Raw genomic sequence first — 13,402 nt, 5'->3', positions numbered from 1 at the left:
CTCGGTTGCAGTGCTGCCATCACAGTGGGAGCGGTCTCCTATCACTATTCCCGTTTCCCCACCAGCAGCCAATCCCCTGGCTCGTTCAAAACCTTGCGGTTTTTCGTCGAGTTCTCTCGTGTGGGGAACGATGTGGCTCCTCGCGTTCCTGCTAGAGTGAGACAACAGCAAAGAAGAGGTCCCACTAGATCGGTCAGAACCTCAGTCGCCTTTCACGGGTTCGGTCGGTTGGGCGGGTGTGTGTTGTGACTACGATTATAATGTGAACAGACCGCCACTGAAATTCCATCGTACGACACGGTTCTGTGTTATTGACTTCACGCCGGGTACAGGATCTCTCCACGGATTTCTTAAGCTTCTCGTTTGTAATCGGGAGGGTCAAAGTTGTACACACCGGCAACAGTACGCGTGGTGGTTTACGTCAAAGATAACAATCGATCAAAAGATCTCTCGTTTACTAGAATTCGACGGAACAGTGACAGAACAGTGCGACAGGACGACGCGGATTCGCCACGCATTCGGTTAATATTCTGATAATATTTATGTTGTTAGTTGTGCTTCACTGTGGTTTGTTGTTGTTAAAAATCATGGATGCTTGTATTTCATTGTATTCAGTGTGGACAGATCATAATATTATAATTTAAAATTTAGTGTAATATTATTGGAACTGTAATTTTGTATTTGGGGAGTTAAGGATTTGTAAATTTGTGTTTTGTGGAAGTTGTGTGGGAAACTTTGGGATTTGAGAGAATTGGAAATTTGGATGTTTATTTGAGGTTTGGGGGTTGGGAGAATGGGCGATTTGGAGAAATAGAAAATTTGTAAAATGTAAATTTGGGAAATGGGGAATTAGGGAAATGGGGAATTAGAGAAATGGGGATTAGGGAAATGGGGAATTAGCTAATGGGAAAATGGGGAATTAGCTAGTGGTGAATTAGGGAAATGGGGAATTAGCTAGCGGGAAATTAGAGAAATAGGAAATTAGGTAATGGGGAATTAGAGAAATGGGGAATTAGAGAAATGGAGAATTAAAGAAATGGAGAATTGGAGAAATGGGGAATTAGCTAGCGGGAAATTAGAGAAATAGGGAATTAGGTAATGGGGAATTAGAGAAATGGGGAATTAGAGAAATGGAGAATTAAAGAAATGGAGAATTGGAGAAATGGGGAATTAGCTAGCGGGAAATTAGAGAAATAGGGAATTAGGTAATGGGGAATTAAGGAAATTGGGAATTAGAGAAATGGAGAATTAAAGAAATGGGGAATTAGTTAGCGGGAAATTAGAGAAATAGGGAATTACCTATTGAGAAATTAGCGAAATTAGAAATTTGGAAATTATCTAAACACAGAATTTCCAAATCACTAATTTCCAAATTAGAAAACTCCAGAAAACTAATTATCCAAATCCACAACGTGAATGTATAAAAATAAAAGGGAGTGTAGAACTAAAACTTGCAAGTTTTCCAACATTAAGGTTAATCGAACTTGGCGCGAATTTTAGGTAACAAATCCGGAAATCGCCCGTCGCGCTGTTGTCGGTATTTACGCCTTTGAGGAATTTCGAAGCGCGCGGGGCAGAGGGTGCATTTACAAAATCGTACACTGTTCCCGAGAATCATCGAGATGAGTCCTTAAATTCCTCGACGTTGACACGACCGTCTGAGGATGACCGATCGACACGCGGAACGAGGCACTCTTCGTGGCCGGTAAGTAATTTCCATTTTCGTAATCTTTTACTCGGAAAAGTTAGCGCGTTACGTCAGGTGAAAGGAAGATGTGTTCGTGTAATATTGTTTCGCTTCGTCAGATTTTACTGTATAAAAAAAATCATACCAGTCATTGATCGATTCAGTGAAAACTCGCTTTTACTGCCCTTTCAATTCAATTTTGAATTATTGATCTTGGTAGATTAATCATGGGGGAGGGAAGGGGAACATATACTTGAACACTAGTTGCTTCAGTGAAGGTCAATGAACAGCATTGATGCTTCCTTTCGACTTCCACGCTTATGATGGCTGTTTTTAATAACGGATGTCTTCAAGGATACTTGACCATCTTTTTCATGGTTCATCACTAATTTTGGTTCACTAGTTTTTGTGGTTTAATCGTTAAACAATGTGTATATGGTTTAAACAATTGCATACCTTTTTAGGTTGTGCTTATTGCTTGATAATTCCATGCTGGTTAAACGCTCGAGGCGAGATTACTTAATTAAGTATTAGACTTAATATTCATATTTTGAATTAATTGTTTGGTAATAAGTTTGAAAGAAATGTTCATAATAAAAGTTAATAGTTTGGAAGAAGTAAATTCATTTATTAATGTAGTAATTTAAGATGATGTCCTTTGAGAAAGGAAATAAAACTTTTGCATGTATTTGTTAATTAAATTTTAATTTATTATTATAGACTATAAATAATCAGATTATTTTTGAAAATTATTTATGAAGATTATAATTTATAAACATATTTATAAAAGGAACTAGTTTTGAAGTAGTCTAAAAAACGCCATTACGCAACGCAGTGGCGCGAAAATTTGAATTCAAAATAATGACACTAATATGTTCTACTAAAAGTGAAAATAAAATAACTATTTTTATGAGTGGTAACTGTTGTATTATGACATTAATCATTGACGTCAATGGTTGAATCATGAACAGAACTATTTAAATCCACAACTACGTAATTGGACACCGGCAAATTAATATTGTACGATCTAATTAGGGGTTTACGAAATATAATTATAATACTAATTAGTGCCGAACAGTGGAAAGACCACTGCACACTGTTTGTTGACGGGTAAATGATAAATTTACAGAGATGTTTGTACAACTTCAAAAGGCAAATTATCCGACTAGAAGCGCATTAATGTTCCGGAAAATTTGCTTCTAGTTTTGAGTGCAATTTTAGAAATGAAAATTAAATCGTTTAATTTATTAGCAAAGTCACGTTTCTTCGGTGAATATTTAATGAGAATATTTAATGAGGACACAATTTCAGAATTCGCAGTTTGTATTAATAATTTCTGCTTTAATTATCGGAATATCGTTCGATAAATAATTGAGGTTCGAATAAAAGTGTCTGCTCGGATTTGCATCCACACCGCAAGGTGTATTTCGTCTCGGTTCTAAAAACTGTCGAATCAGTACTTTCACTGCGACCACCGTTTCGTAACATTTGCAAATCGATCACTAAAAACTTCTCCAATGTTTTTAGCAAATTTCCATCTTTTTTACTGCTTGCTCTTAATCCTACTTTTTGTACATTTACCGCTTGTCAATTAACCCTGCATGACTTTAGACTACTGCGCACACTCTACGCGCATGTCTTCGTGTCCTAATTTCTCAGCTCTCTGTTTTCCTTTTTTAATCATTTCTTCGCTGTAATATTCCTTAATCTACGTATTCTTAAATAAAATTTACATTTTGCATCGTTGTATTTTTATTAACAACTAGGGAAACGTTAAATCCTAAAATTAATGTTATGCGATTTGAATTTGGCGCCATGAGTTACCTTGAAGTGGACGCTTTTTTGCTCGCATCTAAACGTGTCTCCTTGTGACGTGACGCTTCATAATTTCCTTCTAAACTTAATATTTATGAGGTTTATTAAGAACTTCTTTTAATTTATTTATTTAAGTAATTATTTGCTTTTTAACTATTACTACATACTAGATTATATTTCAATATATTGTTATATTTTTATGTTCTTTGTAAAATTCTTTTATTCATTGTTTAATTATATTGTATTTAACATGTATTACATATATACATATATGACATATGTAACACATATAGCATATATAACATATATGATATATATGACATATATAACATGTATAACATATATGACATATTTAACATATGTGACATATATAACATATATAGCATATGTGGTATATATAACATACATAACATAGATAACATATATAACATATATAGCACATATGACATATATGATGTATACGACATATATGACATATATAACATATATAGCATATATAACATATGTCACATATATAACATATATAGCATATATAACATATATAGCATATATAGCATATATCACATATGTGACATATATAACATATATAACATATATAGCACATATGACATATATGATATATACGACATATATGACATATATAACATATATAGCATATATAACATATGTCACATATATAACATATATAGCATATATGACATATATAACATATCTAGCATATATAGCATATATCACATATGTGACATATATAACATATATAACATATATAACATATATCACCTGTGTCTTTCACTTTCCAACCCAACATCCTCACTTATTACGATTTTCTCTCACCAATCATTAAACAAGTATATCATAGATCCCAAAAATCATCGAAACAGAAAAATGTACATCAAATATTATCGAGATCTGATTTATGAAGTTTAGTACCGGTGAAAAATGTTTTCTTTAATCTAAATACCGGTACTCGGAACGCAAGGTCGGTTGTGATCGCCAACGTCATCGAGTCGACGGTAAATGCTGCGGTGAAAGTTAATCCCACATAGCAGGGATCTCTGCATGCCAGGTCCGTGCAAGGAAAGAACACAGAATCGTTGTTAGAACGAAAGCCACAGCCTGGGAATTTCGTACATAAATACGGGAAGTATTTCTTCATTACCTCATGTGGTCTCGTAAAACGTAACAGCAGTTGCGTCCTCCCATCAATTATGCTTCGTTAGAATTTTCTGGGGACCTATCGTGAGTCACTACTGTTCTTTTGATTTTGCGGAAAGAGCGGAGGGAATTTGGTCCGGAGTATAGCACCAAACTTTGGAACTTTGGACCAGACATCATGCTTGTATGTCCTAAATTTAGGATAAATTTCAGGACTAAATTTAGGGCTAATTTCATTTTTGTAATGGAAAGTCTTGGGTCAAAAATTATTATTGAATTTTCATAAGGATGTATACATAGCAATTGATTACTATCGATAATTGTATCATGATAAATTAATAAGTGATGAGGGATTAATCTTATGGTGACCAAAGCAAACCTAACCTAACCTAACATGTGTCAATGTCATATGTGTATCATGTTAGCATCTAAATATCATTACAATTCCAAGGCCCTATAAACGTTAAAAGTACTAAAAAATAGTAGTCAGCAACAAGGAAGTGGTGAGACATTATCTTCACGATAGTTCAAAGTGATAAAACTTGTCATACTTTTTATTAGAATACACAGCAATTCATCTGCCTGATGATTGGCCTACCTAGTAAATATACATGCGGACCGTTAAGTCTCATATAGTCAGTAACAGTTATACTGACCCGGAATAACCTAAAATTGAGAAATACACTGTGGAATTCATTATGCGAAGATTGAGCGTATAGACTGCGGGATGATTGATTAATTAACCGCTAATTGTCTGTACAGTGTGTTCCATAAACGTTGCGCGATGTAAAAAGATATTTCGCGGTGTTTCAGTGTGTGTCTTCATTCTTTGGATACAAGTAATTACACGTTAGATAATTTCGGGCCTGCCATTTTAAATCAGTGTGCTTTGACCCATTGCTGCATGATTAGTTTGTCAAGTGTGTCAGTCATTAACTATTAACTACAATATTAAATTAAAATTAGTAAGGAAAGTGAAAATGTTGAGGCTATTTTGTATTCAACGGTTTTTGACTATACAAATTCGACTTGAACTTCAAATTGAAATGTATTAAATATTCGAGCAAGATTTGTTGCATTTGAACTGTAAGTACGTCACGAGACTGCCTCGTTAAAATAGTGTAAGGAGTTCATTTGTGATGAAGCTAGTAGTGTTGGTAAAATGTTGGTTCTTCTTGTAAAATACTGCTTATAGTTTGCTCAGTTTATTTCCAGTATAATAGTGTGAAGTGCAACAATGTGAACTGTGGTTTCGCAGTGTTGAACTTAACAAAGTTGCAATTATGTGAACTGTGATCCTTGCAGCGTTGAACTTAAAATTACAACAATGTGAACTGTCATTCTCGCAGGGTTGAACTTAACAAAGTTGCAACAATGTGAACTGTGATCCTCGCAGGGTTGAACTTAACAAAGTTGCAACAATATGAACTGTGATCCTCGCAGAGTTGAACTTAACAAAGTTGCAACAATGTGAACTGTGATCCTCGCAGGGTTGAACTTAACAAAGTTGCAACAATATGAACTGTGATCCTCGCAGAGTTGAACTTAACAAAGTTGCAACAATATGAACTGTGATCCTCGCAGGGTTGAACTTAACAAGGTTGCAATTACGTGAACTGTGGTCCTTGCAGGGTTGAACTTAACAAAGTTGCGACAATGTGAACTGCGATCCTCGGAGTGTTGAACTTAACAAAGTTGCAACAATGTGAACTGTAATCCTTGCAGCGTTGAACTTAAAATTACAACAACGTGAACTGTCATTCTCGCAGCGTTGAACTTAACAAAGTTGCAACACCGTGAACTGTGATCCTCGCAGTGTTGAACTTAACAAACTTGCAACAATGTGAATTGTGATCCTCGCAGCGTTGAACTTAACAAAGTTGCAACAATGTGAACTGCGATTCTCGCAGTGTTGAACTTAACAAACTTGCAACAACGTGAACTGCGATCCTCGGAGGGTTGAACTTAACAGAGTTGTAACAATGTGAACTGCGATCCTCGCAGCGTTGAACTTAAGAAAGCTGCAACTATGTGAACTATGAGTCTCCCACTGTTGAGCTTAAAGTGCAACAATGTGGACAGTGATCCTCGCAGTGCTGAACTTAAGAAAGCTGCAACTATGTGAACTATGAGTCTCCCACTGTTGAGCTTAAAGTGCAACAATGTCAACAGTGATCCTCGCAGTGCAGAACTTAAAAGTGCAACAATGTGAACAGTGACGCGAAAGAACTATCACTTTTCCCTATTTTTGTAATTAAAATTAATTATGCAAAATTAATTCTGATCGCTAAATCACATCTGATCGTTAATTACCGCTACCGTTATATCAAGGTTCATTAAGCTTATGGGATAAATCTCATCATAAATATCATTTGCCTCCATGCATCGGGATGTAATCTTCTAGTTCCTTGTATCTACACGGAAGATCTGCAGTTTTGTAACTGCATAGGAAGTAAATTAAATTGATTGGACTTGATGAAGCACCTATGGCATTTATCTCACTCAGACATTTTTGACAAAAGTCCAAACTGCAAAGTTATTTCTCAATTACTAGATTAGGTTAGATCTTCATTTGCCATATTTATTCGTCACGTTATCAGTTGATTTTCAGTGGAAATGTGAAAATGTAAAAATTCGTGATTTACGATTCTGCTGTGTATTGGAGGACCGTAATGTATTTGGTGAATGACCTACAGCGAGCAATTGGTTCAAAAAAATATCCGTACAATCCTGTTGTTAGACCATACCGTAAATAATCATGGTACCATGGTTTAGTGGAAATGTGAAAATGTAAAAATTCTTGATTTACGATTCTGCTGTGTATTGGAGGACCGTAATGTATTTGGTGAGTGATCCACAGTGAGCAATTGGTTCAACAAAATATCCGTACAATCATGTTGCTAGACCATACCGTAAATGACCATACCACCGTAGTTGCAAACTCCATCACCACATTCACTGTACCCGCCACCGACTAGCATCGCTCCCAAAATTTGGACAACATGGCACGAAAATCCTTCGATTCCTGTCGAAAGCGTCTCCCGGGACTTCATCGACATCCAACTTCCACATCAGCATTTAACGACCGTTAAAACACCAGTGTAACACTCACGTCCATTAATAAACCTTTCACGATAAAATACGTATCTATTTTATATATTTGCCTGAATATTTAGAGAGCACAAAATAGATTCAAAGAGGTGGCCATAACCAAAGAAGAACGACCGTTCAAACGGTAAAGGAAGGTTAGAAAAGGGGGGAAAATGTAGATTCTCCGGCGAGTTATGTCTATGGATAAGTGTACGTGCAAGCAGACGGCTGAAGTAACGGTTTGACCCGACGTTGCCCATACGGTATGGTGTATCTCGCCACTGAGCTCCGAGATATGCTTTCTATACTGCACTACCACACTCAAGTATTACCTTGTTGCATATTAAACGGTTTCCAAACGTATCTGACGTCATCCGATGACATAAAACCTCTAGCTGCCACTTGTACCGATTTCGTGTTTCCTTTATGGACTATTTTGCCAATATTTTTAGTATAAAATGTGGTTTGGAGGCGTCAGATAGGAGTTGGATGTTAGGTACATATGGTTTAAGTATGTTGGTGTCAGATTTAATGGTGTCAGTATGGTTTGAAGATATGGTTTGAATCAGATGAGGTTCAGATAGGTAGCATGGTATCTCAAAGGATACCTATGAACTTGAAACATAATGAAGTTCATTTCCATGAATGGACTCTGCATACTTCGCCAATATTTTTAACACAAACTTGCTGTAGATACTTGTAATACTGTTTGATGACAGATTTGACGGTTTGGTATGGTTTGAAGGTATCAGATGGGTCATATAGGTAGCATGGTACCTCAAAGGATACCTATGAACTTGAAACTTAATGACGTTCATTTCCATGAATGGACTCTGCATACTTCGCCAATATTTTTAACACAAACTTGCTGTAGATACTTGTAATACTGTTTGATGACAGATTTGATGGGTACGTATGGTTTGAAGATATGGTTTGAATCAGATGAGGTTCAGATAGGTAGCATGGTACCTCAAAGGATACTCATGAACTTGAAACTTAATGAAGTTCATTTCCATGAATGGACTCTGCATACTTCGCCAATATTTTTAACACAAACTTGCTGTAGATACTTGTAATACTGTTTGATGACAGATTTGATGGGTTGGTATGATTTGAAGGTATCAGATGGGTCAGATAGACAGCATGGTATCTCAAAGGATACTCATGAACTTGAAACGTAATGAAGTTCATTTTGATGAAGCTTGATAAATGTAGCTGCAAAGAGCATCCTTCATGTGTCCTCCATAAAAAGATGACGTTTATAAAAATAATGAACGATTTAGAGTCCAAGATAAAAGAGGCTCTATATAAAGTTCAGAAAATCCAAGGAACATAAGGTCTTACAGATAACTTATGGAAAACCTATGGAGAACCTGGAACGAGTTCAGAGAGCACTCGAGGAGATCCCCGGGAGAGCCCAGGTCAAACCGAGGAAATCCACGGGATTCGTGAAACGTCAGAAATAAATTTCAATAATAAATATGAAATGTAATAAATCGTACATTTTTGGAAAAACATACGTTTCATTCCGTACAGCTTGACAAGTCCGTGTTTGCACATTAAACATCCGACGTGGTACATCGTTCGATCAAACTTAATTAAGTTGCGAATTGTTTATAAATCATAACAGGTGATCATTTTTCCAATATCAAATTCGCGCGGAATATCGTGAGTTGACTTTGTTAAAATGAAATCTGTATTTTATTCTCCGGAAAACGGATGATAGACGTTACTCGGAAAATTAATTATTTAAAGCTTGATATGCAAAACGATAAAACGGTTTCATTGTAAATGGTACGCATTGTGTAGACGCTGAGGGTAATTTCCAGTAACGTAACGCACGAATTTAGCGGCGGTTGTTATCAATCGGCAGGATATTGTTCGTAAATGGGATTGGAATAGGGAACGAAACAAGCAATCTGCAGTTACAGACAACGTAACAGGGAATCCAAGTGTTTAGCAGAAAGCAACGTCGTTACAGTTAACGGTTCCGTCAATCGATTAACGGTCTACTTGTTTTACGGTTGGTCGGACCCGTACGGAAAAACTGATTTTACCTATTTTTCCTGAAATTACCCACATTTTCTAACCATTTTCCGCCCGAACAAAGATTGAAACGCGTCCAGAAATAAGTGGTACAAGCTGATGTACAGGTTGTCTCAAAAGAAATGTACATGGTTATACTAAACACTTCCTTCGTTTCTTCTGTGAAAAGGGAAAGAAGGAAACGTAAGTGTGACTCGTGTGTATAAATGTGACTCCTGTGCATTAGTATGATTCTTGTGCATAAGTGTGACTCATCTGCGTAAGGCTACAGGTTGTCTCAAAAAAAATGTACATGGCCATACTAAGCACTTCCTTCGTTTCTTCTCTGAAAAGGAAAAGAAGGGAACATAAGTGTGACTCATGTGCATATGTGTGAATCCTGTGCATAAGTGTGACTCATCTGCGTAAGTGGCACTGAAGGAAAATCAGTATATTACCGACAGAAATCAAAAGTAACGTTTTCTCGTCTTATCAAGATCTCCCACGTCTCCATTGCTGCACAGATTCAAAAGTCCCACTATTATGTAACTTGGATGTGGACAATAACTATGGCAGATCAAGTGACTTTGAAACCACCGAACCGACTATGCAGAATTGATCCCCCACAAAGAAACGTAGACAGAAAAGTTGTGATTAGATACCTAACGCACATCGTCTGGCACATCCCACATTGAATCGTCAGAAGCACCCGCCTCTTTTTCTCATCGCATTCAGCCGTAATCTTAAACGTAAAAGGGACGAAAGCGTTCTGTGCGGATGTAGACCTGAATTGCGCAACATCCAAGATTTCGCTTCTATTCATACTCATGTGAGAGAGTTCAGATGCTCGAGGTATTCGCGATAGAATCGTGGAAACGGTTTTCATTGTGTCCGGGGGGTTCATTGTTCTCTCTGTCTTGCTACCATTGACACGACGTTCTTTTTATCGTGCGTGATTTACACTGCCGATACGATATCATTGTCGGAGGAACATCTCCCAAAATCTTTCATTTTGTTATCTTGCTTTGGGACAATGGGCTGATTTTGATCACTTTTTGAAAGGTGTGGAAATGATCTAGTTTTACATTTTTTGGTGCCTTTGAATCGTAGGACAATGATGAGAGGAATTTTAGAAACTGGACAGTTTCAGAGCTACTTCAGAGGTAGCTCTGGAACCTGAGAGCTCTAGGAATTGGGGTAAAACCTTGATAAAAGGGAGCTTAAGACCCTAATACAACCCAAGCCTAGAAAGTGCCTAAAACGAGAGGACGCAGAGAACAAATTTCGCTCGTCACGTCGTTATATCCGCAAAAAAAAAAGGCTAGAGTATACAGTTTTTTTTCATCCGTATAATCGAACTACACGGATGGCTGTTCCTGCGGCACGGTGCTATTCGTTTCCTTCCGATGAAGTTACGCTTCCGTAACATTGGCACGTGTCAGCCAGCAGTTCGCAACTGCTCTATTATATGGGATAAATGAAAAGCTACGAGCCATGAATGCGCAGCACGTGACTTCGATATGTCACGTTTCTGATCCTGGGCTTCCTATACAACCGTACTCCACGGCTTTCTGACTTGCGTTTTCGCACCTTCACATCGTTCGCCTGTTCGTTTTGTCGGCTTGTCGAAAACCCGCGGTAGAAAGGCCAGAATCCAATGTCGCGATGCCGGTAACATGGCGTGGCTGAATGTCGAGTTCGTTGGACGTGTCACGCTCCTAAAAATATGTCCATCAGTTGCCGGGATGGCTGTTGCGCATATAAATTTCGCGAATAGCACGGACAGAGGCGTTGTCGGAATTACGAGCATGCTCGTTTCTGTTTTTCGGATGAAAGCAGATCGAATCGATGGAAACGTTTTACCTGCCATTTTGTATGCAATATTACCACCTAGGTGCTATTTAGATTTTTTTCATTTTAGCAGACTAGTTTACTTATACTTCTTTAGGTTATTTATGATCCGTACGTTTTCTCTGGGTTCATTGAAAGGATTGTAGGTGGTTCTGGATCATTCTTAAGGATTATTTGAACCTCTCTGGCCCTCTTCTATCTAAGATTTTAGTAGGTTCCCTCTGGGTCAGTTGGAGGAGTCTACCTAGGTCCTGGGTCCTCCACAAGTTTAATCCCTTTGGATTGCTGCAAGATTCCATGTAGGATTTTTCTAGGGTCCTCTGGGTCAGTTAGAGGAGTCTACCTAGGTCCTGGGTCCTCCACAAGTTTAATCCCTTTGGATTGCTGCAAGATTCCATGTAGGATTTTTCTAGGGTCCTCTGGGTCAGTTAGAGGAGTCTACCTAGGTCCTGGGTCCTCCACAAGTTTAATCCCTTTGGATTGCTTCAGGATTCCACCTAGGATTTCACTAGGTTCCTCTGGGTCAGTTGGAGGAGTCTATCTAGGTCCTGGATCCTCCACAAATTTAATCCCTTTGGATTGCTTCAAGATTCCATGTAGGATTTTTCTAGGGTCCTCTGGGTCAGTTGGAGGAGTCTACCTAGGTCCTGGGTCCTCCACAAGTTTAATCCCTTTGGATTGCTTCAAGATTCCACCTAGGATTTCAGTAGGGTCCTCTGGGTCAGTTGGAGGAGTCTACCTAGATCCTGGGTCCTCCACAAGTTTAATCTCTTTGGATTGCTTCAAGATTCCACCTAGGATTTCAGTAGGGTCCTCTGGGTCAGTTGGAGGAGTCTACCTAGGTCCTCCAAGGTCCTCCACGAGTTCAACCTCTCTGGATTGCTTCAAGGTTCTACTCAAGGACCTTCTAGGTTCTCCACAAGTTTCATCCCTTTGGATTGCTTTAAGATTCTACCCAGGTCCTTCTGAGTCCTCCACGAGTTCAGCCTCTTTAGATTGCTTCAAGGTTCTACCCAAGGACGTCCTGGGTCCTGTACGAGTGTCATCCCTTTGCATTGGTCCACGCTTCTACCTAGGACCTCTCTAGATTCCCCCTAAGTCCATCAAGAGTCCTAGTCTCAGTCCTTGTACAATTCTTAAGCCTTGAAGTGCTTCTGTCTGTCCTTAGGATTTCCCCATTCCGAATTTATCAAAGACTTCCAGACTTACCATATATTTCCAAAATTTTTCAAGACCCAACTAAAAACATTTATCAAAGCATAAATATAATATAAATTTGTCCTTCAACCTCGAAAAAAATGTTGCAAAAATTGATGAGAATAATTATTAATCCAGTACGAAACAAATGCGATGAAAGATTAAAACCGTGTTAGCACAGATACGATGACCGAAGAGTTAAAAGCTGAACGTTGCGAATAGCGTACGTATGTCACAAAATATGATATTGAATAATGGCCTTCCTGTGCATTCGACTGTTACCGTACGTTTATTGGACCATTCGTTATAGTCTTCGGTGATAGCACGGGGACTAAACTAACCGTCCATTGCCCCAAGTCGCTTTGGATGAATGAAAGACACTGAATAGAACGTGACTTCGATGTGTCACGTTTCCGATTCGCTACTTCCGTAACACCCTCTCGCGTTCTAGGACAATTGGGTGGGGAGCTGAGGGTCGGTCACTATACAAGGTTACTACGTTCGTGTCGCATGTTCGTGTGAGTGGCTGTATATCATTGCCGTATGAAGTTTCATTGTCGAATTTTATTCCTTCTCTTTGCT

The 13,402-nt window shown here is 38.2% G+C and overlaps 1 protein-coding gene across 1 annotated transcript in view; it reads left to right on the top strand.

The window, feature by feature from the left end:
* The first annotated feature begins 17 nt into the window (after positions 1 to 17).
* Cad87A (cadherin 87A) overlaps positions 18 to 13,402 on the top strand; it is a 104,504-nt gene continuing 91,119 nt past the window's right edge. The window contains exons 1-2 of the mRNA XM_012280126.2: positions 18 to 521; positions 1,501 to 1,705. Coding sequence (XP_012135516.1) covers positions 1,665 to 1,705 — 41 coding nt within the window. The 5' untranslated portion in view covers positions 18 to 521; positions 1,501 to 1,664. The remainder of the gene's footprint in view (positions 522 to 1,500; positions 1,706 to 13,402) is intronic.

Source organism: Megachile rotundata, chromosome 16, assembly GCF_050947335.1.
Source record: "Megachile rotundata isolate GNS110a chromosome 16, iyMegRotu1, whole genome shotgun sequence".
NCBI lineage: Eukaryota > Metazoa > Arthropoda > Insecta > Hymenoptera > Megachilidae > Megachile > Megachile rotundata.
Note: the sequence above shows the minus strand (reverse complement) of the source record. Positions and strands in the feature narration are given on the sequence as shown.